This window comes from Anolis carolinensis, chromosome 1, assembly GCF_035594765.1.
Source record: "Anolis carolinensis isolate JA03-04 chromosome 1, rAnoCar3.1.pri, whole genome shotgun sequence".
NCBI classification, from domain to species: domain Eukaryota; kingdom Metazoa; phylum Chordata; class Lepidosauria; order Squamata; family Dactyloidae; genus Anolis; species Anolis carolinensis.
Genome location: NC_085841.1, coordinates 87,850,916 through 87,875,045, shown reverse-complemented (window position 1 = coordinate 87,875,045; position 24,130 = coordinate 87,850,916). Strand labels below are relative to the sequence as shown.

The following is a 24,130-nucleotide window of genomic DNA, read 5'->3' as shown; positions in this document are numbered from 1 at the left end:
ATTCTACATGTAATTGTTATGAAACCTCTCACAAGTGCGATTTCAAAAAGAAAAGGAAGGAAGGAAGAAAATAGGAGAAAATGGGAGAAGTGTGTAAAATATTACTGTGGCTATGATACATATTTTTCTTTGAAGTTGCAATGCACATCAGTTAGGTTTGATAATCAAGAATGAAACAGTAAGTTGTTCATCCTGAAGAATTTGAGGTTTAAAGAGTGTGAAAAAATTATATTATTGAGGAAAAAAAAGCATGGTTGAAGGCTTTTATGGCCAGAATCACTGGGGTGTGGTGTGGTTTCCGGGCTGTATGGCCATGTTTTAGCAGCATTTTCTCCTGATATTTCACCTACATCTGTGGCTGTCATCTTAAGAGGATCCTCTGAAGATGTCATCCATAGATGCAGGCAAAATGTCAGGAGAAAATGCTGCTAAAACATGGCCATACAGCCCAGAAATCACACAACATCTCACAAAAAAGGAATTTAATTTTTGTGAAGGAGCTTCTTGTTTTAAGGACTACCAAACATCTACAACTAATTACTGAAAATAGTTTATACCTGTAAAAAATATTGGCCTCTTTAAGCTGAATGAGGATCATATATTATAGATGCACACAGTCAATTCCTAAAAAGCTGACTTCAGTATGTTATAATTTTATACCACTCTAAATGAAAGACTATGGGTTTTTCTTGAAGACGGATGAATTATATTTTAATAAAGGAGATGTGTTGTCTGACCTTTACAGATTTCTTAGCTGAACTGAACATGTGCCAGATCAAACATCTCCTATACTAATGGTGAAAAGTTCTGCCATTTAATTTCAAGCTTCAAGGAGAGATTGTTCTTGTTACAGGCATAGCAAAACCTGAAATTAAATTTATTCAAAAGCTTTGGTATATTACAATTAAGAAATGAAAAGTAAATCCCCTGTTTCATTGATTTGTACATTGGCCACCACTTAAAAATTAGCACATAATATAATAAAATAAAAGGGCAGACTAATTCAGCCTTTTTATTGTACACACAACTCCAAAATAATCTATTTGTTTATGAAATAACCTCAGGCAAATAATAAAAACATACCAAATTAAAATTTAAAGTTGCTAATGTTAATAACTAGATTTAAAAAACCCAAAAAAGCCACCAACTATCTCACAATGGGCAAAATAACAGAAAGGCAGTTATTGTGTAGTCCAGGAGTCATAAAACTTTTTAAGCAGAGGGCCGGTCCACAATCCTTCAGACTGTCGAGGGGCCGAATTATCATTTTTTAAAAAATATGAACAAATTCTTATGCACACTGCACATGTCTTATTTGTAGTGCAAAAACAACAACAATGAAAGAACAATACAATATTTAAAAATAAAAACAATTTTAACCAACATAAATTTATCAGGATTTCAATGGGAAGTGTGGGCCTGCTTCTGGCCAATGAGATAGTCAAGTTAATTAGGATTGTTGTTGTGTGCCTTCAAGTCATTTCAGACTTTGGGCGAGCCTAAGTCTACATTTATTTATTTATTTACATTTATTTACTACATTTATATCCCACCCTTCTCACCCTGAAGGGGACTCAGAGCGGCTTATAAATTATATGTACATACAATATATTATATTATTAGCATAGCACAATATTAGCATTATATATCACTATACTGAACTATACCACTATACTGTCATATTATTAGTAATATTATATGTAATGTATAATTAATATTATTATATGGTATTATTATTAGTATATTATATTACATTAAAATATTATTATCAATATATGTATATACCATATATTATATTATTAAAACTGATATAAAAATAGTATATTATAAAACTGAGGGCAGGGGTCAAGTAAATGACTATCTGGCCATGCTCCTTAGTTTGGGGACCCCTGGTGTAGTCTGTAGCTTACCTGATCATGGTCAAGGTCTGCATCCCCAGTGATAACAATCCGCTTTTCAATTCTTGTTTCTGACACACCACCTTTTATTGTCTACAGGGTACATAAGTTGAAAACAGAGAATGAGTTACTTAATACCCCAGCAAAGTGAAACTTCTGCAGAAAGAGTGCAAAGTGATGCAAATCTAGTCTCTGTCTCACAACATAATGAGCACTGTAGCAGAAATGGTAAAACTTCTAAGGAATTCATTAGTGTACTATGAGGAAGCACTAGATCCATCCTGGTTAGGGGCAGGGGTGATTGCCCATTTTTCAGGTCCAGCTGTACCTGCTGGAAACACTTCAGATGCAGGTGCATCTCATCAGTCAGTGCACACAAACCTTCTTCTCAACAGGGCTTTACGAGTATTACAAGAGGAGAAAGTTGGTCAAAGCTGGAGGAAAAAAAATCAAGCTACTAAAAATACCTAAATCAGTATATTGCATATAAGAATACCTCAACGAAGTAGATGTTTTCCTAGACATTACGTCCTTACTGGGTAGGAGTAACATGGAAAAAATAGGGATAAGGTCTTGTTCCACACACATTCACACAGAACAGTTAAACATGTTTCAACAAAGTCTGCATTCTAAACTAATATGTACATGAGAAATGAAGCAACCAGATCTGGAAAGCCTGGCATAGTTAAACTAAAATAAAACGACTAAAAACATTTTGATCTTCTAGAGACCATTTTAAAGCTTTTTCCAAAGTGCATTCAGGAATGCCCCCCCCCCTTCTTTCACCATCCTCCACTTTTCTTATGAATTTCATTTTGGTGGCCACATGCTTTGCTTTCAAAAACATGCTGGAGGTAGCAGATAGAGATAGGAGATGGAGGCAATCTGCTCTACCATTTTTTCTGTTCTGGAAATTGCTATTAATCATATTTTATAGGATGAGTTAAAGTAAACCCAATTCTTTCTTTCTTCAAGCTTTATTGCATTATGTACTACAGACACACTGTTGCAACCCAAAAAAGTATGATTCACAAGCGTTCCTCCACCTTCCTCCCAATGCTGATGTTCCTAAAAAAACTCTCTCCTAGACAGAAGAGAAAAGTGTGGGTGGTGGTAGTATTATGTTGTAAAACTTTATAAAAGGAGGCTTATTTGCCAGAGGATTTGTTAACTGAGATATGCGTATATACAGGATTTTGAACAATACTGCTGTTCCTCTCCAAATCTTGACATTTGGAATAGTGCAGATCAGCACATAGTATGGTATAGAGCATGGCTTCTTAAACTTTTTCAACTCACCACACTGTTTTGCCTTGAGAAATTTATATGTGACCCCATATATAAAAATATGTGTACACATTAAATCTTTACTGAAAATAAATCAAACATTTATTTTAAACAATGTTTAAAAAAATAATTAAAAAAAACAATTGTTTTTTAAAAGCAATCTCTCTCTTCCTCTGTGCAAATAATTCAAAGAGAAATAAACTCTCATTACCTGTGCCTTCATGGGCAGATATGTCAGTTGAGGCACTGAGGAGAGGTATGAAACACAAGGGGAACATCCGAGTCAGGAGGCAAAATGGGTGAAAGAGGAGAGTAAGAACCCAGTCTAGGCTCTACGCTTCTCTCACTGTGACAGACCCAACAGGTTGGATAGAGGGGGGAAGGAGAGACACCCCAGACTCCCAATAGGAGAAGGGAATGAAAGACCCCCCAGACTCCCAAGATGATGAGACCCCCCCCCCCCACACACACACACAGATTCCCAAGATGGGCAGGAAAGGAACCCCCCTCAACCCACAAGGTGGAAAAGAAAGGAAAACAACCAGTCTCCCAAGATGGGAAGGGGGGAAAAAACCAGATTCCCACATGAGAAGAAAAGGAAAGACCAACACACTCACAAGACAGGAAGGGAGGAACAGACCCAAAAGACCCATAAGATGGAAAGAATGACTTAGACACACCCACAGATAGAACTCTGTTACAACCTCAACATAAAGCTATGCCTACCTCATTTGGGGTTGTGACCTACACTTTAAGAAACTTTGGTATAGACTACCTTACAAGTCCTAGATGCTTGCAAAGTACCATGTGAAATATCTGAAAAATCCTGTCTGCCCAAAAATGTTCAAAGGCATGTAACATAATAAAGGTTAAAGGACTTAAAACGAAGCCACTACATCACAAGATCTACAACTGTTTCTCAAATTGACACAGATTTTATCCAGTAACTAAAGTAAGGTAATCTTTCAGAGTCCATTTCAAAAATAGAAATCAATTTACAGTGCAAGATGCCAAAATATTTAAATTAGATTCCAATTGCTTTACCTTTGTGATGTGAGTGGTGGTGGTTGTAGAAAGAGATTCTGCTGTGATCGTCTGTGCACTCAGCAGTACACCAGAATCACCACTGCCATCAAACTGCATAATTAAGAAAGGAAAACAGTAAAGTCTATTAAATGAACCAAACAGAGGCACTGGCAATTCACACAATGCGGCTTAGCCCTTCCATCATGTGAAAGCAGATATGGAAATCATATAATGTTCAGAGTCAAACAAAATTGTTAGGGACTTCTTCCATTTCACTGCAGTTTCCTTCTAAAGTTCTGTCTTAAACAAGTTATATACACATCTTTTGGGGGGCCACGTTAATAGGAGGACATGGATGTATCTCTGAACCATTTAGATAGTAAGTTATTGCTTACTTTCTAGAGGAACAGTTCACGATCTTCCAGGTTTAGTGGCTGCACAGGATAACATGAATGTATTTAAGTGATTTATAGCCACAGTGATGTAGAGGGTGAAGTTTCTTTTTCAAGCAGATATCTTCTTGAGGGCAGTTTTAGAAGGAAACTGCAAGGGGAAGGAACTGAATCCTAAAGAACATCTAAAGGTCATGTGACTACTGCCTTTGATTCTGATTGACAGAAAGGATAGCCCACATGATGTGGATTACTCAAGGGAGAAAAAAAATATAAATTCACAATATATTAAATACTACTGAAAATTATTCAATCATTGTCAACAATTTATCAACAGCAGAGGTTATGGTGGTGAAGAAGAAATTTAATCTAAAATTTAAATCCTAACATTGCATAAGAAATATGAATATTCATTTTTTTAAAATGTTAGTTCTAAGAATCCTAGATATGGAAGAACAAAATATGGTAGGCCATGAACTGGTGACCTCAAGGCTAGACTTCTACAATGTGCCATACATTAGGCTATTTTTGCATTAAGTTTGAAAACTTCAATTACTGTATATACTCGAGTATAAGCCTAGTTTTTCAGCCCTTTTTCAGAGCTGAAAAAGCTCCCCTCGGCTTATATTCGAGTGAGAGCCCTGGCCGGCTTATATTTGGGTTAGCTTATACTCGAGTAGATAGGTAATCAGAGTTGGACAGTCTCATCTTATTAAAGTCTTATTATTATCTTAAATTACAGTTTTATATAAATATTCAAAAACATTTAACCTACCGATGCCTCAAATAATATAATTTTATTAATTTTTATTAATTTTATTTTTGAAATTTACTAATAGCTGCTGCATTTCCCACCCTCGTCTTATACTCGAGTCAATACGTTTTCCCAGTTTTTGTGGTAAAAATTAGGTGCCTCGGCTTATATTTGGGTTGGCTTATACTCGAGTATATACAGTAGTTCAAAACACGGCAGCCAGATTGATTATTGGCAAACATAGAAGTGATCATATTACACCAATATTAAAATAATTCCACTCCTTGGCAATTATGTTCCCAGGCAATGTAGAAAAGTTGTTACCTTTAAAGCCTTACATAATTTGAGTGCACCTTGCCTATGAAACTGACAAATACTACCCTGAGGACATTTCCTTCAGCCATCCTAGATTATAGAATGACCTTCTGGAGAAGATTCATCAATCGGATATAATCTCCGAGTTTAAAAATAAGTATAAAGACCAGTCTCCTCCAGAAAGACATCAACATGATTTTTAAATTACAAATGTTAAACTCTGTATAGCTTACTTTAATAAATATTAGTTTTATATCATTTTAATTGCTTTGTGTCTAATTAGGAAAAGGCAGGTAAGAAATAATAACACATCACATTATCTGAAATGCTTGGGACCAAGTGTTTTGGATTTCAGGGTTTTTTTTCCTGGATTTTAGAATATGTGCATGAACATAATGAGATAAATGCACATCTCGAAGTATATTGAAGACGTAACATGAATATGAAAACCATTTGTTTTCATCTTCATATCCTGAAGAAAATTTCCACACATTTTCAATAATTATGTGCATGAAATTGATTTTGTATAAACTGAAACACCCGAAAGCAAAAAAGTCACTATCTCACAATTTTGGAGTTCGGAGCATTTTCGATTTCTGGATAAGAGATACTCCACTTAAGTAACAGGTAGCAGACCAGTGGAGTTAAGATACTTGTTTGAGAGAAGGTCACTATACATTTTAAAGCATTTAAGAAATATCAGCTGAAATTTAAAACAAAGGCACTGCATACAAGAAGCTGAATCTTATAGAAGAGGAGAGGAGCAATGAAATATCTTTTAGCCCAAAGGCAAGAGTCAGTGTAAGGGATGTCCCCTTGAACTGTATTCCAGTATGGAATAGGAGAAATATGAAAGCATTAAAAAAACCAAATTAAAATTGTTCCTGTCAGTTTCGATCTCACTGCACAGCAATAGGAATCATATGACAATCACATGTTGGATTGCATCTTCCAGTAGCCCCAACCGATACAGCCTATGGTGAGGAATACTGGGAATTTCAACTGAACAACATCCAAAAGATTTTAGAATAAAATCTTATTTAAAAGCTAGGGAAAAACAAGTGGTGGTATATTAGCCCGCTTGAGTCCCCATGGGGAGAAAGACGGGGTATAAATAAAGATAATAAATAAATTATAAATAAATGGGGAAAATCTGAGGACCTTTGGGGAATGTCACAGAGTTACATTAGACCCCAAGGCCTAATGTTCCCATTTGTATTTCAGAAAAATAGTGTTTTTCTGGTTCTGCTCTGATTTTAAATGGCTAAATGTTTCTTCACCCAAAAATTAAACCCACATCGAGAAAGGGCATATTGACAAACGTTACATTTCAGACCTAGTGAAAATGTCAGATTAAATATAAATATGTAGTTTTAGCTTTCATGCACTCTAGTATGAGCTCAGTTTACATTTTTAAGTGGCTCAGTTTAAAAGGCCAGCTTTTTGTTTAGTTTTAAAAATTACCATGTAAGCCTGGAAAACTTCACACTGAGGCAATGTCACAGTAAGACAGAACCTTGCATTTGCAAACTACCCACATCATCATCTTCTGTTCTTGATTCCCTGAAAAAATTCTGAAACCAAGTAACTGACCCAAGTAATTGGGAGTCAAATACAGCTCAATAGTAGATCCACATTCTTAACTAAGTTTCTAATTTTCTCCCAACAAAGAGTTCAAAGTGTCTCATAGCATAGCTTAAAGCACAGTTAAGAAACAAGGATGATGGTCAGGTTGCTTACCTGTAACCATGTTTCTTCGAGTGTAAACTGTGAATTCACACTAATGGAGAAGGCTGCACCTGTGTAGGCTCCAACGGAAACTCTTCCAAGCTAAAAGTCTGAATTTTGGCGGTAACCCCGCCCCTCTCCCCACAGGGCACATAAGGCAGCCCTCGGCATCCGCTCCCCAGTTCCTTTTTTTCCGCCGCAAAGCTCACTTCGGACTCTTTGTTCTTCTGATGTCTACCACACGTTTCAAATGTTGCACTCAGTGTGCCGCTAAGATTCCCGACTTATAGCTAGGAAGAGTTTCCGTTGGAGCCTGTGCAGTCGCAGCCTTCTCCATTAGTGTGCATTCAGAGTACATGAAGAAAAAATATAAAATACATACTATTAAAACAGTAATAAAAGGACACCTTTTAAAAAAATGAAGCCCTTCTACAGCAGAAATCAGGAGTTAGCTAGACGCATAAGCTAGAGAAGGAGACCAGCTCAACAAGCAGAAGGGGAAATATCATCTGGTGAAATATGTCAGCCCAGATGACAGAATATCCAATGAAATAGTCATGCAAGCAAGATAGAACCCAACAACTTTTGCACTGGGTCAAGAAAGCCAGGATAGCCTCTCCCCACTTCTCTGTTTAATCTTTAAATTTCTCATCTCTGTAAGTGAAAACAACTGATAAATATCAAGCCAGAAAATTAAAAAAGCATGGAAGAGTATCCAGTATACTGTATCACATGTATAACTGTCAGCTAGATAAAAGTGGTGGGTGTATGCTCAATTCAATGAGCAGCTGGTTCTCAGATATTATAAATTATGCAACAGCAGTACCTGGGGAGATTCATATGTGATTGTTTTAGTCTCTGTCTGAACAATTGGTACTTCCTTGGTAGATATTTCAGTTCTCTGTGAAGCATCTGAAATGGTCACCATCTCTGTTTTAACCACAGGCGGCTAGTGTTCAGGAAGACACAGAACATCATGAATTCACAAGTCATAACAAGGTTAAACATATGGCTTTTATCATTTTATCAGTAAGTTAAGCCACAAAATACCAATAATGAAAGATGTTTGTTAAAACTTTTAAGCCAAAAACGTAAAGAATATCATGCACAAATGTTACTTCCTGCCTACAAAACATCTACAAAAATAAGTTTATGTTTTTCATATTATGCATGGATTGCAAGTGAAATCAGTATCTTATAAAAATGGCTTAGAATCAATTGGAAATGCTGTAACATGTGTAAGTTTTAAAAAAACTTTGAGTACACTGTCATAATGCATTCTCACTGTAGAGGAAGTACAAAAAGCCACAGAATCAAGACTATGCACTTATATTAATTCAAGGAAATTTGCTTTATGTATGCAAAAGCTCTCACTACAGAAGTGATGTTGCACAGCTTCCAGAACACACTACACCTTTTTATATCACATGTGGCACACTAAATGTTTAAACTGCAACTCCCATCATCCCTATCCACTGGTTAGGTTGATAAGAGTGGATGGCAACTGCAGTCCAACAATGTATAGAAGACCATGTCTGGTATGGTGCACCTTTGAGAAACACTTTGAATAGGAGAAATCTTGCATCTGTGAACAAGGTAAAGGTTATGAGCTACTTGTCCTTGGCCAACATTATAATTTTCATAAATCTACTTCTGTTGGTAGATAGAAATACACTGCCTTAAGAAAGCCACTGCACACACATTTCTAACTTAATATGGAACTACCCATTCAGATAAGTGCTGTCAGTATTGTTCCTTCATCAACACTGCTGCTATATCAGTCTGGAAAAAAACACACTGCAATACTAAAGATTATATTTTTGGAAGGGATTCAGGGAAGATAGGGTTTATCCTCACACATTCCAAAAGAAGATTGGCGCAAGTGCTATTTGACAGGAAAACAGAAGTCTATAGTTGGAATACAATTTTTGAACAGTCCTTTACTTTCTGTTCTCAGGTGACTTATTCTGTTGTTTTGCATAACTATGCAATATATTCATTCTTCTGGTAGACTACATGTGACTACTAGAATATTTATATTTTCAAAAGCTTTTGACTAAAACCAATAAATATATTCATTATTACAGTATTTTGTAATGCTATATGGAGGACTACGTTGACAATGCATGATTATTAATCCTGGGTGTTTCTGACAGCAATGTCACAAAATACCTAGGGAAATATAGCAAATCAAACAAGATCCTCCCCAAAAAATGCCCTGGGGATTTTAAGAAGCATATATTATATGATATGATTTGGCTATATTCACCTCATGCACTAAATAGGTACACTTCAGCATTCCAATTAAAAGTTAATGTAGGGTCATAAAAGACTAACACTTTAGACAGGACAAGACTCAAACAAATTAACACACAAAAGCAAAAGATGAAAAAGAAAAAAAGATGGTATAATCCCAGCAAGTTTGCTCTTCTGGGAAACCAAAATAGATTTAGCAAAAATTCAAAAGCCATAGCCAAAGGCAGAATTTGCACATCAATTTTTCTCTCCCTTCCAGATCTTAATTTGTTTGAAAAACTGAAGAGGACAGAGAAGAAGAAAGGCAGAGATATTTAACCCTATGATGAGGAATCTAATCTAAAGTCCCTTCTTCTTGTACCATTTACCTCAGAGCAACAAATTATTTGTGATGAAACATCAATGTCAATATGCGATGCCTCTCCGTTTACTTTGAGCTGTTCTTCCACCCTCTCTTCTTTCAGACCTTGCTTATCCAATTTTGGGAAGTTTGTCTCTGTGGCTACTTCATCTGCCTGAGCAAAACCTTCTGTTACTTCTGTGTGCCCAACTGTTACTTGAGCAGGACTGATTTCTTCTGAAATGTTTACGCACAATATTGTATCTGCCTTCTGTTGCTCCTCCTCTTTAATAACTTCGTTTTCCTCTAGTTCTTCCTTTATAGAGTCCTGCGTTATTTGTTGGTATGGCCGATATTCTCCTGCTTCATCTTCACTCTCACTACTGCTGCTATCTGATGACAATGAGGAAGAGTTCTTTTTCAGTTGATGTTCCATCTTCTGAATTTCCCCTCCAGCAGAGACAACTTGCATTTTGTCCCTGTTGGTATCATCTGTGACTATTGTCTCTTCTATCCCAACCTCTGCCTGCTTCTTCTCCACTACGCTCAGAGTCTCATGCGAACTCTGCACAAAACAAATGGATGAGGAAAAAAAAAGTAGAACATATGAATAAATAAAATAATGAACATAAAGCTAAGTGATGGATGGTTTCATTCACATGAAAAACGCAGATGACTGTAATCATGAATAAAAGGGGGGGGGGGGAACAAAGGAAAGGAGAATGATTCAGAACTGTCAAATGGACTATGGCAAAATAGGAGAACCTTAGTAGTCTTGCTGGTTCCCATGGAGAGCTCTTCTGTTTGGGGAGTAAGTCTCTGTGGAACAAAAAGCAACCAGAAGGCACATATAAATGTCTACATCTGCTTTTCTCATTTCACAAACAACACAGAGAGACTACTTGCACATTTAAGTATTTATGGCAAAGTTTTGTTAAATCAGCACAAGGATAAGCACACAGAAAAAATACAATATGCCGGATCCAGTAAAGTCAATGGTTCTAGTTATGACTAGTTTAAATCCCATTGATTTCACAGGAACTACAACATGTATGACTAAATATGGGTCCAATCCAGTGTATTTAGAGTACTATAAAATATTCTGCTTCTAAAAACACAAAAATAGTGCTTCTTCCCAAAACGTTTTTAAGAAAAGATAAGGCAGAATTTAGAGAACAGGGATTAATTTGTCAAGTGTTTAGCATTATATTTTTTATCTAAATTTGTCTCTAGTTGAAACCCTTCACCAGGGAGCAAATTAACAATGAAATACATAATTTAGACTTTTTAAAAAGTAATTATTTATCTTTAAAAAAATGAATAAATATACTACTAAGTAGCAATCTACTTAATAGTTATCAGTGGCAGTGGCAGAATTCAATCATTAATGAGCAACTTTGTCTATATGAATGCAGTATATTTCTCTAATAAGATTACTGTAGGTAAGCAACAATTGGCACCTCTTAATGGAATGCTACATATCTTGCTAAGTGTCTCTTTATAGGACCATCATAAACTTTGGAAATATTATATTATCCCCAAGCATGAGTATTGCTGCAGTATATTTGTTGGCTATCCCTGGGGAAATATATTTTTTCTATAGAATGGTTCTATATCAAATGAAGGAGAAAAACTGGCATGTGGCAGTACAAGCAAACAACAAGTTCCTTTACTGTCATACATACTAGTTCAAAGAAACTAATATTGGATTTAAATATTCATTGTCAACTATTGTCAATACCAAGTGACTGATGTAGATGTCAATACCCAAATAATGACACACACGAAGTAAATAATAAAACTAAAATGCAGTAACTGAAAGAAAAATATAACTTTATCTTCAATTAGATGCAATACTTCATCTGCAACATGATGGACAATTTTAATTTCACACAATAAAAAGTGTAAAAGTTTATATTCACTAATGATAACAGATAATTTCAAATATAAGTGGAATAAAAAGCACAATATGTAAACAGGAAGGACTATTGTTTTTGAACACCTATCTTAAAATGCATTTAGATTTTTCCCTTTCCCTCTTTATTTTACAAAAAATGTTCCATCTAAAATTTACAAGCAATCCATCACCACTACATGTGAAGAGGTGAGCTGAACATGGATGTGATAGAATCATAGAATCATAGAATCATAGAATAGTAGAGTTGGAAGAGACCACATGGGCCATCTAGTCCAACCCCCTGCTAAGAAGGAAGTACAGTCATGTAGGAACTCTGTGTGCACATCAGAGCGCCCACAAAACTCTTATTTTCTAGCCAATTTTATTTATTTATTTACAACATTTATACCCCGCCCTTCTCACCCAAGGGGACTATCTTGTTGCAGAATTACACCCTTCCTCCCATCTACATATATGGCTTTATATTGGAAAAAGAAATGTGGAAAAGCACCTCAGGCAGCTGATAGGAGAGAGAAGCAGAGAGCTTTTCAGAAGGTATATTATCTTTCACAACAGTGCCATCTGTTGTCCACAAGGTAGCTGAAGTGAAGGCTGATTTCATACTACTGGAAAAACCCTCTGTACTAAATAAAATTGATGCTATCTCCTCTTCTAGGCTCTAGACAAGTTAGAAAACGGAAAGTAACAAATTAACAGCAGAAGACAAAACACCAGTGACCTACAAAAGAGACGTCAAGCAAGAAAGGAAACAAAGGACATGCAAAGGGAGATAAAAGCACACAGAAAAGGACAGAACATTTAAATGTGTCTTAAAAGCAGCTCACACTGTACTTTTATGACAAAAAGCTCAAAATAAATGACCACAGCATTAGGAGTACTACAGTGTGTCCTGTTCACCTGTTCGTAAATACAGTAACTACTACATATTGTTACAGTGTATTGAACTGCTTTTTCTGTCGATTTGTTATAAAACAAGATGTTTTGGTGCTTAATTTGTAAAATCATAATGTAATTTGACGTTTAATAGGCTTTCTCCTAATCCCTCATCATCCAACATTTTCGCTTATCCAACGTTCTACTGGCCCTTTTATGTTGGATAAGTGAGACTCTACTGTAATTAGGAAAGGTGGGCCAATTAGAGGATGAGATCATGTATGGTAAGACATAATCATGATTATGAAGAATCCTTATTGTAGTTATGTTTGAGAATGCCCCATTCCTCCTAAAACAATTATCTGGCTGGACACCAATCTGTGTGTTTATGACTTGCTTCAGATAAGGTCCATAGAGAAATAATGTCTGCCCCGCAGTCCTGGTCATGGAATGAATGGAGAGGAGACAACTGGAGAAATTGCTAAGGGTCCTGCCATAACTGATAGCCTGAGACCAAGAAAGTGTGGCAGACATCAAGTCTGAGAGCCCCTATCTACAGGGGCTTGGGAATGTGTTAGTCAAGGTGCTGCCATGTTGAAAACGTAGGCTTTTGGGGGATCACATTGATGATCTGTCTAGCTTACAATCTTATAACTATTGAACAGGATGCTAGCCATCAGAATTACACTGAAGCATAAAACTGGAGCAAATATGGCAAAGGACCAAAGACAAAGTCATCCCCCCCTTTCTCACTTTAATCCACCCCATTGAAGTCATTTTGAAAATACAAACAATCAAGAACACTTATAACAGTAAAAATAATCTATTGAAAGGAACAGGAACATTTAATAAAATATTTTCAAGGTGCAACAAAGTATCTTTAAACACCTGCTGTGCCCTTAAACAGAAATTTGTAAAAGGTGCAGAACATTCCTCTGTGAAACATACACTGTTCTAGTTGTTTAGCTCCTCAGGAAATGACTTACATTGTACTTTTTATTCTTATCAGTTCTAGAATTAGCTATCAATATGTTTAATTATATATTCCTTGATCTTTGCCTTACAGCAATGATAAAGATCCAAGAACAGAATGTATTGGTAATACCATTATGTCAAAATAAAAAGTTTCATTAAGCTGGGATTCCAGGAAGAACCAAGTTAAAAACAGAAAAACAGAGAAAGGAATATAACCTTTAGAATACTTTTTATTTTGAAGATGAAGGGTATTTTACGTGACTGTGGTTATTTATGTGGTTCTCCACATATTCACACATATGAGTTTGCACCTGTTCAGAACCTTCTAGAAGGCCGATTTTGGTAGTGTTCCTGCTTCCATTTCCTTATGCCTATAGTTATGCTGCCATAACAATTGACGATTAGCAGAACAATAAAAGAAATGCAGAGGGGGAGGATGACTTGTGTGAATGCACAACTGCCTACTTGAGCTATATTTACTAGCTTAAAATGTCCTTTCCATTAGTCTCTGAACAACCTTATCAGAAAGATCAGGTGGGAATTGAGATTATGACAATACTGGTGCAAGGAAAGTGATACCAAAAGTTATATCCATTGTGGCACATCTAGGCAGTAGCGCTGAATAAAAACGGATGGCTAGGTTACTGGTTGGCAAAGTTGGTAGTAATGGCCTGCTCAGACTAACTATGGAGGGCAAAGAGAGAGGCAGTTTAACCAGCTGAGCGGTTTGTAAGATGCATTTTTATTTCTCATTTAGAAAACAGTTGGGGAAGTCACATGTTCTCTGCATTTAGGTCCAGAATAGCAGGCAAAGAAGCATGTGTAACTCAAAATAAAATCAGCATTCTAGAAACTTTGGAAGGAACATGTCATTGGGAATTTACAGGATAAGATAAAATGTCAGGATAATGACTTGAGCCAAAATCTGGCAGGAATGCTATATTCAGCAGTTTTGGAGAACATTCCTACAGTATGGAGAACAATAGAGAAACTGTTTGTTGTTGCATTTGACAAACATTCAAGTATAATTTTATTACTTAGCGTAGTTCTCCAGAATGGATAGAGAGAGACCATTGAACATGAATTTGCAGTTGCTAATAAAGTCATCCCCATGGGAATCAAGTACATTTTCTGGGTATTGATAGAGATATACAATGTGTAAAAGTTCTGTGTAAACAATCTGAACAAAACAGAGCCAAAGTGCTGGCAGTGAAGCTTAATCAAATGATAGAAGAGACAGAAATTCTAAAACTTGTATATTCCAGAAGATTTTGAATCAATCTTTGAGCAGGCACATATGTGCGATATGTAGAGATGAAGATGAAAGGAAGTCTTTCTGTCAGGGTATACTGGAATTTAAATTCATAATTTTCTAATTGTAAAATGAATTTTAATGTTACATTTAAAAATCTGTAGCATACAAATGTCTATTAAAAAGCCAGTCTAGTTTTCAGTCACACTGATATTAGCATATCAGTTAGACATCTGTTCTGTTTTAAAAGTTAAAAAATGCTATAATTACCATAGTCCTATCTTTGAATGGTTACAATGTAATCCTTCTCACTAGTATGAATAAAGCGGGTTATTAACTTGGTAATTTTTGGTACATTTTAGATTAATGTATAAAAGATTACTGTAAATTTGAAACTATTGAATATGAACATTACCTATCCCATATATCTACTTATAAGAGTTATTTGGAGAAGACTATTCAGACTATTAATGAAAAGGAATTCCCAATTTTCCAAAATTATAACATTTTTATAACAATTTAGAGATTTTTTTATTTAGAGATTTTTTAATCATCCTTCAACTCCCATTCCACTGGACACTCATTGAGAAGAAGGCAGCCAGCAAGCTACTGTAACATTGTGTAGTATTTCTGTAATAAATATTAATATCATGTACAATGTAGGCCTGAAAGCAAACTAAAATTTTGTAAGCTGCTCAGAGTGTCTTTGCTGAGGAGGGGGTAAAAAGCATCTAAATAAATAACAACTATTCATTCACATATGCCGTTTTAGGAAGTTACCGACGAACATTCTGCTGACAATCAAAAAGAAAGTACAGTTCTTTTTTGGCTCTCTGTCTGAAAGGAAGAAACAAGCTTTCCACAAAGAACCAAAAAATACAACCAAACACCTACAATGGGCACAGATTAGATATTACTTCATTTGTCGCATCTGATTTAGCCAAAAAAGAGAAACATATCAGTGTCTTAAAAATATAGACCCTATTTGAAATTGCTTTATCTTTGCAACTACAAACCGCCCATTAATGTAACTCTTACTACTTAAAATGGTGGTGCATAGTTTCAAATGATGACTAGTGGATGCCACTCCCAGCATGCAAACAGCCCCTAGCCATCCCCAAAAGATAAGGTCCAATGAGATATTGTCTGATTGTGAGGTTATTTGTTATATTGGTTTCTGGGTTAAAATGTTATTAAGACTAGATAACTCCTGAGTCTGTTTATAACTTTTTATGTATCATGTTGCCATCGTGAAATATACTGCTTTAAAACTGGGTCCACCATTTTGAAACACCCTGTATCAGAGTGTGATTTTTTAAATCATTATTTCTACATGCCAGAGATAAACAATTAGCTTTTTACAAGAAGAGAAAAATCCTGTATCTCCTGGATACTGTAAATGGTACTAATATGTATTTGGGGTAACATAAAGCCCCAACACAACCCAACACAAGCAAAAGATTTTGAAACAGTAGAAAAGCAACTCACCAATGCCTTGAAAGATCTCTCCAGCTACTACAAAGAGAACCACCTGAAGCCTAACCCTGCCAAGACACAAGTGTGTGCTTTCCACCTACGTAACCGCGAAGCCAACAGGAAACTGAAAGTTACTTGAGAAGGCCAAGAGCTCGAACACTGTTTCCATCCTAAATACCTTGGTGTCACCTTAGACCGAACACTAACATATAGGAAACACTGCATGAACACCAAGCACAAAGTAGCTGCACGCAATAACATCCTGCGGAAACTGACTGGCAGCTCATGGGGTGCAGACCCACAAGTCATAAGAATATCAGCCCTGGCCTTGTCTTTCTCAACTGCAGAGTATGCCTGTCCTGTTTGGCACAAGTCTGCCCATGCAAAGCAGGTGGACATAGCACTGAATGAAACATGCAGAATCATCACAGGATGCCTTAAACCTACACCTGTTGATAAACTCTACAAGTTAGCTGGCATTGCCCCTCCTGACGTGCGACGGGAAGTTGCTGCTAGCGGTGAGAGAAAAAAGGTCGAACATTGTGAAAGCCACCCACTGCATGACCAAGAATGGGAAACTTGGAAGTCCCTGAACATACTCAGAAGTGGAGTGGGCAGATCAAAAGACAACTTGGCAAGGTGGCACTACCTGGAGGAATCCTCCACCTTGTGTGACTGTGGAGCTGAACAAACAACTCAGCACATGTATGCTTGCCCACAATGCCCTGCCTCATGTACAGAGGAGGAGTTGTTTAAAGCTACAGACAATGCGGTTGCTGTTGCCCGCTTTTGGTCCAAAACTATTTAGTTGCTTGTGATTTCTTTTTTCCCCATTATTTGAAATGTATTTGTTGTACAATGCTTTTGACACGAAATAAATAAATAACATAAAGCCCCGTCCATGGAATTATCAGTTGAATGTCCTCCTATTTATTCAAACAGTTTTACCTATGTACTACGTTATCATTTTATTGTTAGAAACATTGCAAATAGTAATTTAATTAAAACTCAAAATTAATTGCAAAACAAACAAACCAAAGTGATAAAGAGTTTTTGGAAGGAACAAAATTCAAAAAGTGAAGTGTCAGGTAACTTTGCATTTTTTTTCTCTTTTGGCAACTTTAATTATACTCTTATTCCACTGAAGACAAATTCCTCTGCCATTACACTCTTCTTTAATACTTTTGCAGGAATTATATAATTTATCAAATCAAAAGTAATGAACAATGAAGTAACCAATAGCTTTACAAAAGCAAAAAAGAATCCTGAGAGAAGAATATCAACACCTCTGAAGTTGAGAGGCATGTGGAAGAGTGTGGACCACTGTACAGAAATACTGAAGGATCACTACACATGCACAATGTTAAAACTGACATCTGTATCATGCAGCATACTTTATTTTTTAAAAGAGAACACATTTCTGTAAAATGCCCACTTTAATGTCATATCTAAGGATTTTTTTAAATTGGCATGTTATTGTTTTTGAAAAACATACAACACCACCAATGTCCTGTACACTTTGTCCCACAGCACATAGAATGGGAACAACTACTATTCCAAACAAAATTGACTATAAATTGATCGAATGGATAAGTTAAGGTCAAATTTGGAGCACAAAATTACAGAATTCGCTGTGACCTGTGGGTAAGTCAAGAGTCCATCACATAAAACCTAGGCTCACGGAACAAAGGATGAAAAGGCTAAAGCAAAGGAAAACAATGCCAAATTCCAGAAGGCATATCTGCTTTTGTCTGCTCTAAAGCAGTGGTTTCCAACCTTTTTTTTGACCGGGGACCACTTTGACCAGGGACCATTCTCCAACATTAGTACAAGGTTACAAATCAGTTTTGGTCAACTTTAGATGCGGTTTGGTTATTTGGGATGCTGATTCAGAAAACTGTACTGTACTGTACAGCTGTACTGTAGTTTCTGATACAGAACATATGCCATCCAGTGGTAACCATCTGCTCACCCACAGAAAACCATATTTAATCATTTGGAGCTGATGTGGTCTATCCAATGCAATAATCAGCTATGCGGAAAGGAGCGGAAATGAATGAATGAATGAATGAATGAATAAATAGGAAGGAGGTTCGCCGACTGGATTTTCATTCTTGCGGCCCATTGCTGGGCCACAGCCCACAGGTTGAGAACTACTGATCTAAAGGCTAGATGAATAATAAAGGAACTAAATTGTGGCTGTGCAATGTGTGGGAGACTTACTTAGAACTGTTCATGTATGCAGATGCCTCTTGTAAAGGTGCCTAGCTCAGAGGAGACTCTGTTGCCCTTGTGTTCTGTCCAAAAACCTTGAGAACATCACAGCCTCAAACCTTTGGGGGGAGGTTGTGATGGCAGTGGCAAGTGTGCTGCCAGGCAAGCATTTGTCTTGACCTCCCATATTAGGGGAAGGTTTATTGACTTCCATGTGACCAGGTTCCTTTTTGGGACAGTACTTCATAATTTCCCCACTCCTGGGGAGCAGACTTATTGACTTTCAGGTGAGTAAGTCATTTTTAAAAGCATTATTCTCCACTTCTGGGGAACAGAAGCAAGATCTAGTACCTTTTCAGCAGACTGAGCTTCCTGTTCCTTCTTCCCTAGGTAGATAGGCTGGCCACAACTGCTACTGAAGCAGCAATGAACTGTGTATAAACTAACCTAGATTTCAAGATTAATTTGTTTACTATTCTTTTTCCAATTTAGAGTCGAGTATATATGGCATATTATATCCCTGAAAGCACCCTGTAAACTGTAAATTAATACAATATTTTATAAATTTATAAACCATTATAAATGATAATATAATAGAGGGATTTGGAGATATTTGTATTAAGATCTCACGGACAGTCTTAATATTATGTATTTAACGCTGACAATACCATGGTATAACTTGATTTCATATTTTTTAGTTGCCTGACATCATAACTATAAATAGATTGCTTTCAAAAATAACCTTTTGAGGTTTGCTTATTTTGGAGAGAAGACTGTAAGTGGTGCTGCTCTTCATCTTTTCTCCTGGCAAGCTAACGGCATCCTTATTTGATGAAAACTGTGATGACAACTTGAGTAATTCTGTACTCACAATTGTATTCTATATCTTGTATGCAAGAAGTAATTTTTTCACCAATACTTATGAACAGAAAACAACACATACCCACAGTGTTAGAATATTAAATGCAAATAAATTTCATATTACAGCACAGACACACACGATATTTTCCTGCTCAATACTGAATTATAATGCATGTTTAAACTGTTTTCTTAACTCTATGGCTATGCATGCTGACAAGGGTTTTCAGAGACATACCCCTTGTGTCTGTAGAGACAGAGGTGTGATACGCCGCTTTTCCCATTCATTAGGGCGTGGCTCAGGTGTGGATTCCATAAAATTGCGCTTGAGTTCACTAATGCTAGCCTGATGCTTCAGTAATTCATCCTGGGTCTTATCCAGGTCCTAGCAATGTGTAACGTAAAAAAAGGTAGGACAATATATGACAAACACTAACCATTAAAATACATACACACACCATGAAAAGTGCCTGGCATCTGAGGAGTCAAATTAGAATTTACAAATTAGATTTTAAACTAGCCTTATGTTTCAGGAAAATAAACACCCTGTTTTTATCTCAATTGTGTTAATTGCAATCAAAGTATTTTAATGTTTGTGCCACAAAACCAGTACATTATTTATATTAGACTAGCTGTGCCCGGCCACGCGTTGCTGTGGCGAAGTCTGGTGGTCTGGGAAATAAAGCATTGAGGAACTGGTGGTAGTTAAGGTAAAGGGTAAACGTTTTCCCCTGACATTAAGTCCAGTCGTGTCTTACTCTGGGGGTTGGTGCTCATCTCCATTTCTAAGCCGAAGAGCCAGAGTTGTCCATAGACTCCTCCAAGGTCATGTGGGATGACTGCATAGAGCGGCGTTACCTTCCCGCCGGAGCAGTACCTATTGATGCACTCACATTTGCATGTTTTTGAACCTCTGGGTTGGCAGAAGCTGGGGCTAACAGTGGGGGCTCTCTCCGCTCCCCCAATTCAAACCTGTGGCCTTTCGGTCCAGAAGTTCAGCAGCTCAGCGCTTTAACACGCTGCGCCATCAGGGGATATTATTTCCTAAAGGTTGTGAATATACAATATTTCTGATTGGGTTTTTTTGTCTGTTGGAGGCAAGTATGAATGCTGCAATTAGGAAAAATGATTAGGATGTAATGGCCTTGCAGCTTTAAAGCCTGGCTGCTTCCTCCCTGAGTGAATTTTTTGTTGGGAGGTGTTAGCTGGCCCTGATTGTTTCCTGTTTGGAATTCCCTTGTTTTCAGAGTGGTGTTGTTTGCGATATTTTATGTGCTTCTACTGTGTGTGGCCCTGAGAAAACAGATTTGCCAGACTTTGATGATGGGAACATTATGTTGGGAGGTGTTAGCTGGCCCTGATTGTTTCCTGTCTGGAATTCCCTTGTTTTCAGAGTGGTGTTGTTTGCAATATTTTATGTGCGTCTACTGTCTGTGGCCCTGAGAAAACAGAGGATTTTCCAGACTTTGATGATGGGAATACTTTGTTGGGAGGTGTTAGCTGGCCCCGATTGTTTCCTGTGTGGAATTTCCCTGTTTATTTACTGTCCTGGTTTTAGAGATTATATTGTTCTGCATTATTCTATCCCAGTAATTATTTCATATTAAAGTAGAATCTCACTTATCCAACATTCACGTATATAGTGTTCTGGATTATCCAACACAGTCTGCCTTTTCATAATCAATGTTTTTGTAGTCAGTGTTTTAAATTCATTGTGATATTGTAGTGGTAAATTTGTAAATACAGTACAGTAGAGTCTCACTTATCCAACATAAACAGGCTGGCAGAATATTGGATAAGCGAATATGTTGGATAATAAGGAGGCATTAAGGATAAGCCTATTAAACATCAAATTAGGTTATGATTTTATAAATGAAGCACCAAAATATCATCTTAGACAACAAATTTGTCAGAAAAAGTAGTTCAATACACAGTAATGCTATATAGTAATTACTGTATTTATGAATTTAGCACAAAAATATCACAATATATTGAAAACATTGACTACAAAAATGCATTGGATAATCCAGAACGTTGGATAAGCGAGTGTTGGATAAGTGAGACTCTACTGTAATTACTACATAGCATTACTGTGCATGGAACTACTTTTTCTGTCAAATTTGTTGTATAACATGATGTTTTGGTGCTTAATTTGTATAACGATTACCTAATTTGATGTTTAATCGGCTTTTCCTGAATCCCTTCTTATTATCCAACATATTCACTTATCCTGCCGGCCTGTTTATGTTGGATAAGTGAGAGTCTACTGTATATTTCTAATCTTATATTATCTGCTCAGAACTGGATTATATGAGACCCCTTCTTCACAGCTGTATAAAATGCACACTGAAGTGGATTATATGGCAGTGTGGAGTCAAGATAATCCAGTGCAAAGCAGATAATATAAGATTATAAATGGGTTATATAGCTGTGTGGAAGGGCCTTGAGTCTACACTGCCATATAATCCAGTGCAAATTAGATAATCTGTGGAAGAAGCCTAAGTGAGGCCTAAATCTGCCTGTCCCCTAACTGAAACCTGGCTGTCCTTTGGCTGAGTCGGTTGCTAGGCAACCAAGTGGGCAGAGATTAGCCCTCTAAACTGGCAGCAATTGGATAAAAAAAATTATTGCTCTCCCTCTAATTAGGACTTTATTTTTCTTTTCTTTTTGTTGTATCAACCTGGAGGCATGGATGATGGGTTGTGTTGTCAAATTTCGAGGTTGCGGGGCCTGTACTTTTGTTGTTTTGTCCACTGCCCTGATGCCATCACTCTTTTATATATATAGATGTTGGTAGCTCTTATCTGTAAACGGCATTACGCAATGTTCTCACATAAGTGATGGTATTATGTACGTACATATTTTTAAAGCTTCTGCCCATCTAGCAGTTCAAAAACATGCAAGTATGAGTAAATCAATAATTACCACTCCAGTGGGAAGGTAAAGGCACTCCATGATGTCATGCTGACCACATGACCTTGGAGGTGTCTACAGACAACGCCGGCTCTTCGCCTTAGAAATGGAGATGAGCACCAATCCCTAGAGTTGGACATGACTAGACTTAATGTCAGGGGAAAAACATTACCTACCTAGAATCTCAGTTAACCAGAACTCAAGCAACCAGCAAAAGAATCAGAGAAATATTACTGCATTCACAAAATTGTTTTTTAATACAGTAAAACTATGTTACATTAAATTAAGCTTGTCTTTATTAGCTTTTAATTGCTTTTTTAATATTAATATCAATACCAAGTTTATGGTAAGCTATAATATGGGATATAGTATTAGTTAGGTCTACTTTTAATAGTAACTCTCAAGCAACCAGAAACTACATTTGTCTGACATTTACCAATCTCTATGGGTGCCAATTAACAGAAAGTCTCCTATATATAATTAAAGAAAGGGAATTCAGATATTTACCTCCAAGCTTTGGGCAATAGCTCCTTTTTGTGTAATTCTATATTCTATATTTCCTTTTAAGTGTAATGCCATTCTTAATTATTGGTGTGCATCTGCATGTGTGGTGGAAGCAGAAGCCATGCCAGATCTCAAGTTACTCCAAGTTTAACTTGAGGGCCAACTGTAACAGTAAAATAACTGTCATTCTACTCAATTCCTAAGTTAATTCAATCATATTTAGCAACTTCTGTTCCAATTTTGTACTTATGTTTGTGGCTGTGATGAAGCTTTGACATTTTGCAGTTGCACTGGGAAAGATGAGGAGAGAGGAAAACTAGAAAGAGACAAAAAGATGGAATGAGGAAAAGGGAAGAATTAGGGGCTAAGAATGTGCAGAGGAGAGAAAGAACTGAGGACTGATTCCATGATCCAATTAGGCATTGATGGAATATATCCTTCAGAAAAACTCAAGAGTAAATGGATTTTCCCCACCCCACATCAATATTTGTTCCAGAGAGCTGAGAAACCCTCTAGAGCAGACTTTTGAGCATGTATGGCAATGGTAGGAGGAACTACCATATCGAAATTCAATGGCAGGTGTCTCCCAGTTGTATCCTGTCCACAGATAGCATGAAGGAAGGATATTTTTATCGGAAACAGGGTTGTGTATTGTTTTTTAATGAGGCAAAGCTTCACTTGTAGACCTCTAAGCACCATAAAATTTGAAAACATAGTAAGGTGAGCAAGTTTAAATTTCAAGGGATCATTGTGCTTTTAGTTGCTATCAAGATAAAGAAATCAATACAAAATTTTCAAAAATAATGTTGGGGTGAAACCAGGCACATTTCTTGGGATTTGTTCAATGCAATGTTATGTGGTACATTTTATAGTATGTTAGTAAAATTATGCCAAGTATACACTCAGTCATCAGAAGCTGCCAAAAAGCAACATAACATATTAGTAAAGTTACTGTAAATCTTTAAGTTCTCACATTTTCATGTATAATTTTTCCATGTATAATTTTTTTCTACATCTAACAGCAGGAATAGCCCCATTTGGATGGCAATGCTTGATCTCTTCAATGAATTCTTGTCAGTTTAGTTATAGTTATGCTATGGAAGAAACTATATTTACTACCAAATTAGGGTGGCAAACAACCTCATATTTGC

The 24,130-nt window shown here is 36.6% G+C and overlaps 1 protein-coding gene across 15 annotated transcripts in view; it reads right to left on the bottom strand.

Moving 5' to 3' along the window:
* epb41l2 (erythrocyte membrane protein band 4.1 like 2) overlaps nt 1-24,130 on the bottom strand; it is a 151,356-nt gene that overhangs the window by 9,365 nt on the left and 117,861 nt on the right. For 7 of the 15 annotated variants that reach the window (XM_062978691.1, XM_062978679.1, XM_062978685.1 and 4 more), the window contains 7 exons: nt 19,801-19,947; nt 12,405-12,572; nt 10,762-10,815; nt 10,025-10,561; nt 8,227-8,349; nt 4,230-4,322; nt 1,911-1,991 (listed from right to left, as the gene is read on the bottom strand). In XM_062978691.1, coding sequence (XP_062834761.1) covers nt 1,911-1,991; nt 4,230-4,322; nt 8,227-8,349; nt 10,025-10,561; nt 10,762-10,815; nt 12,405-12,572; nt 19,801-19,947 — 1,203 coding nt within the window. The remainder of the gene's footprint in view (nt 1-1,910; nt 1,992-4,229; nt 4,323-8,226; nt 8,350-10,024; nt 10,562-10,761; nt 10,816-12,404; nt 12,573-19,800; nt 19,948-24,130) is intronic. The other 8 variants (XM_062978701.1, XM_062978689.1, XM_008118095.3 and 5 more) reach the window with 8 other exon arrangements.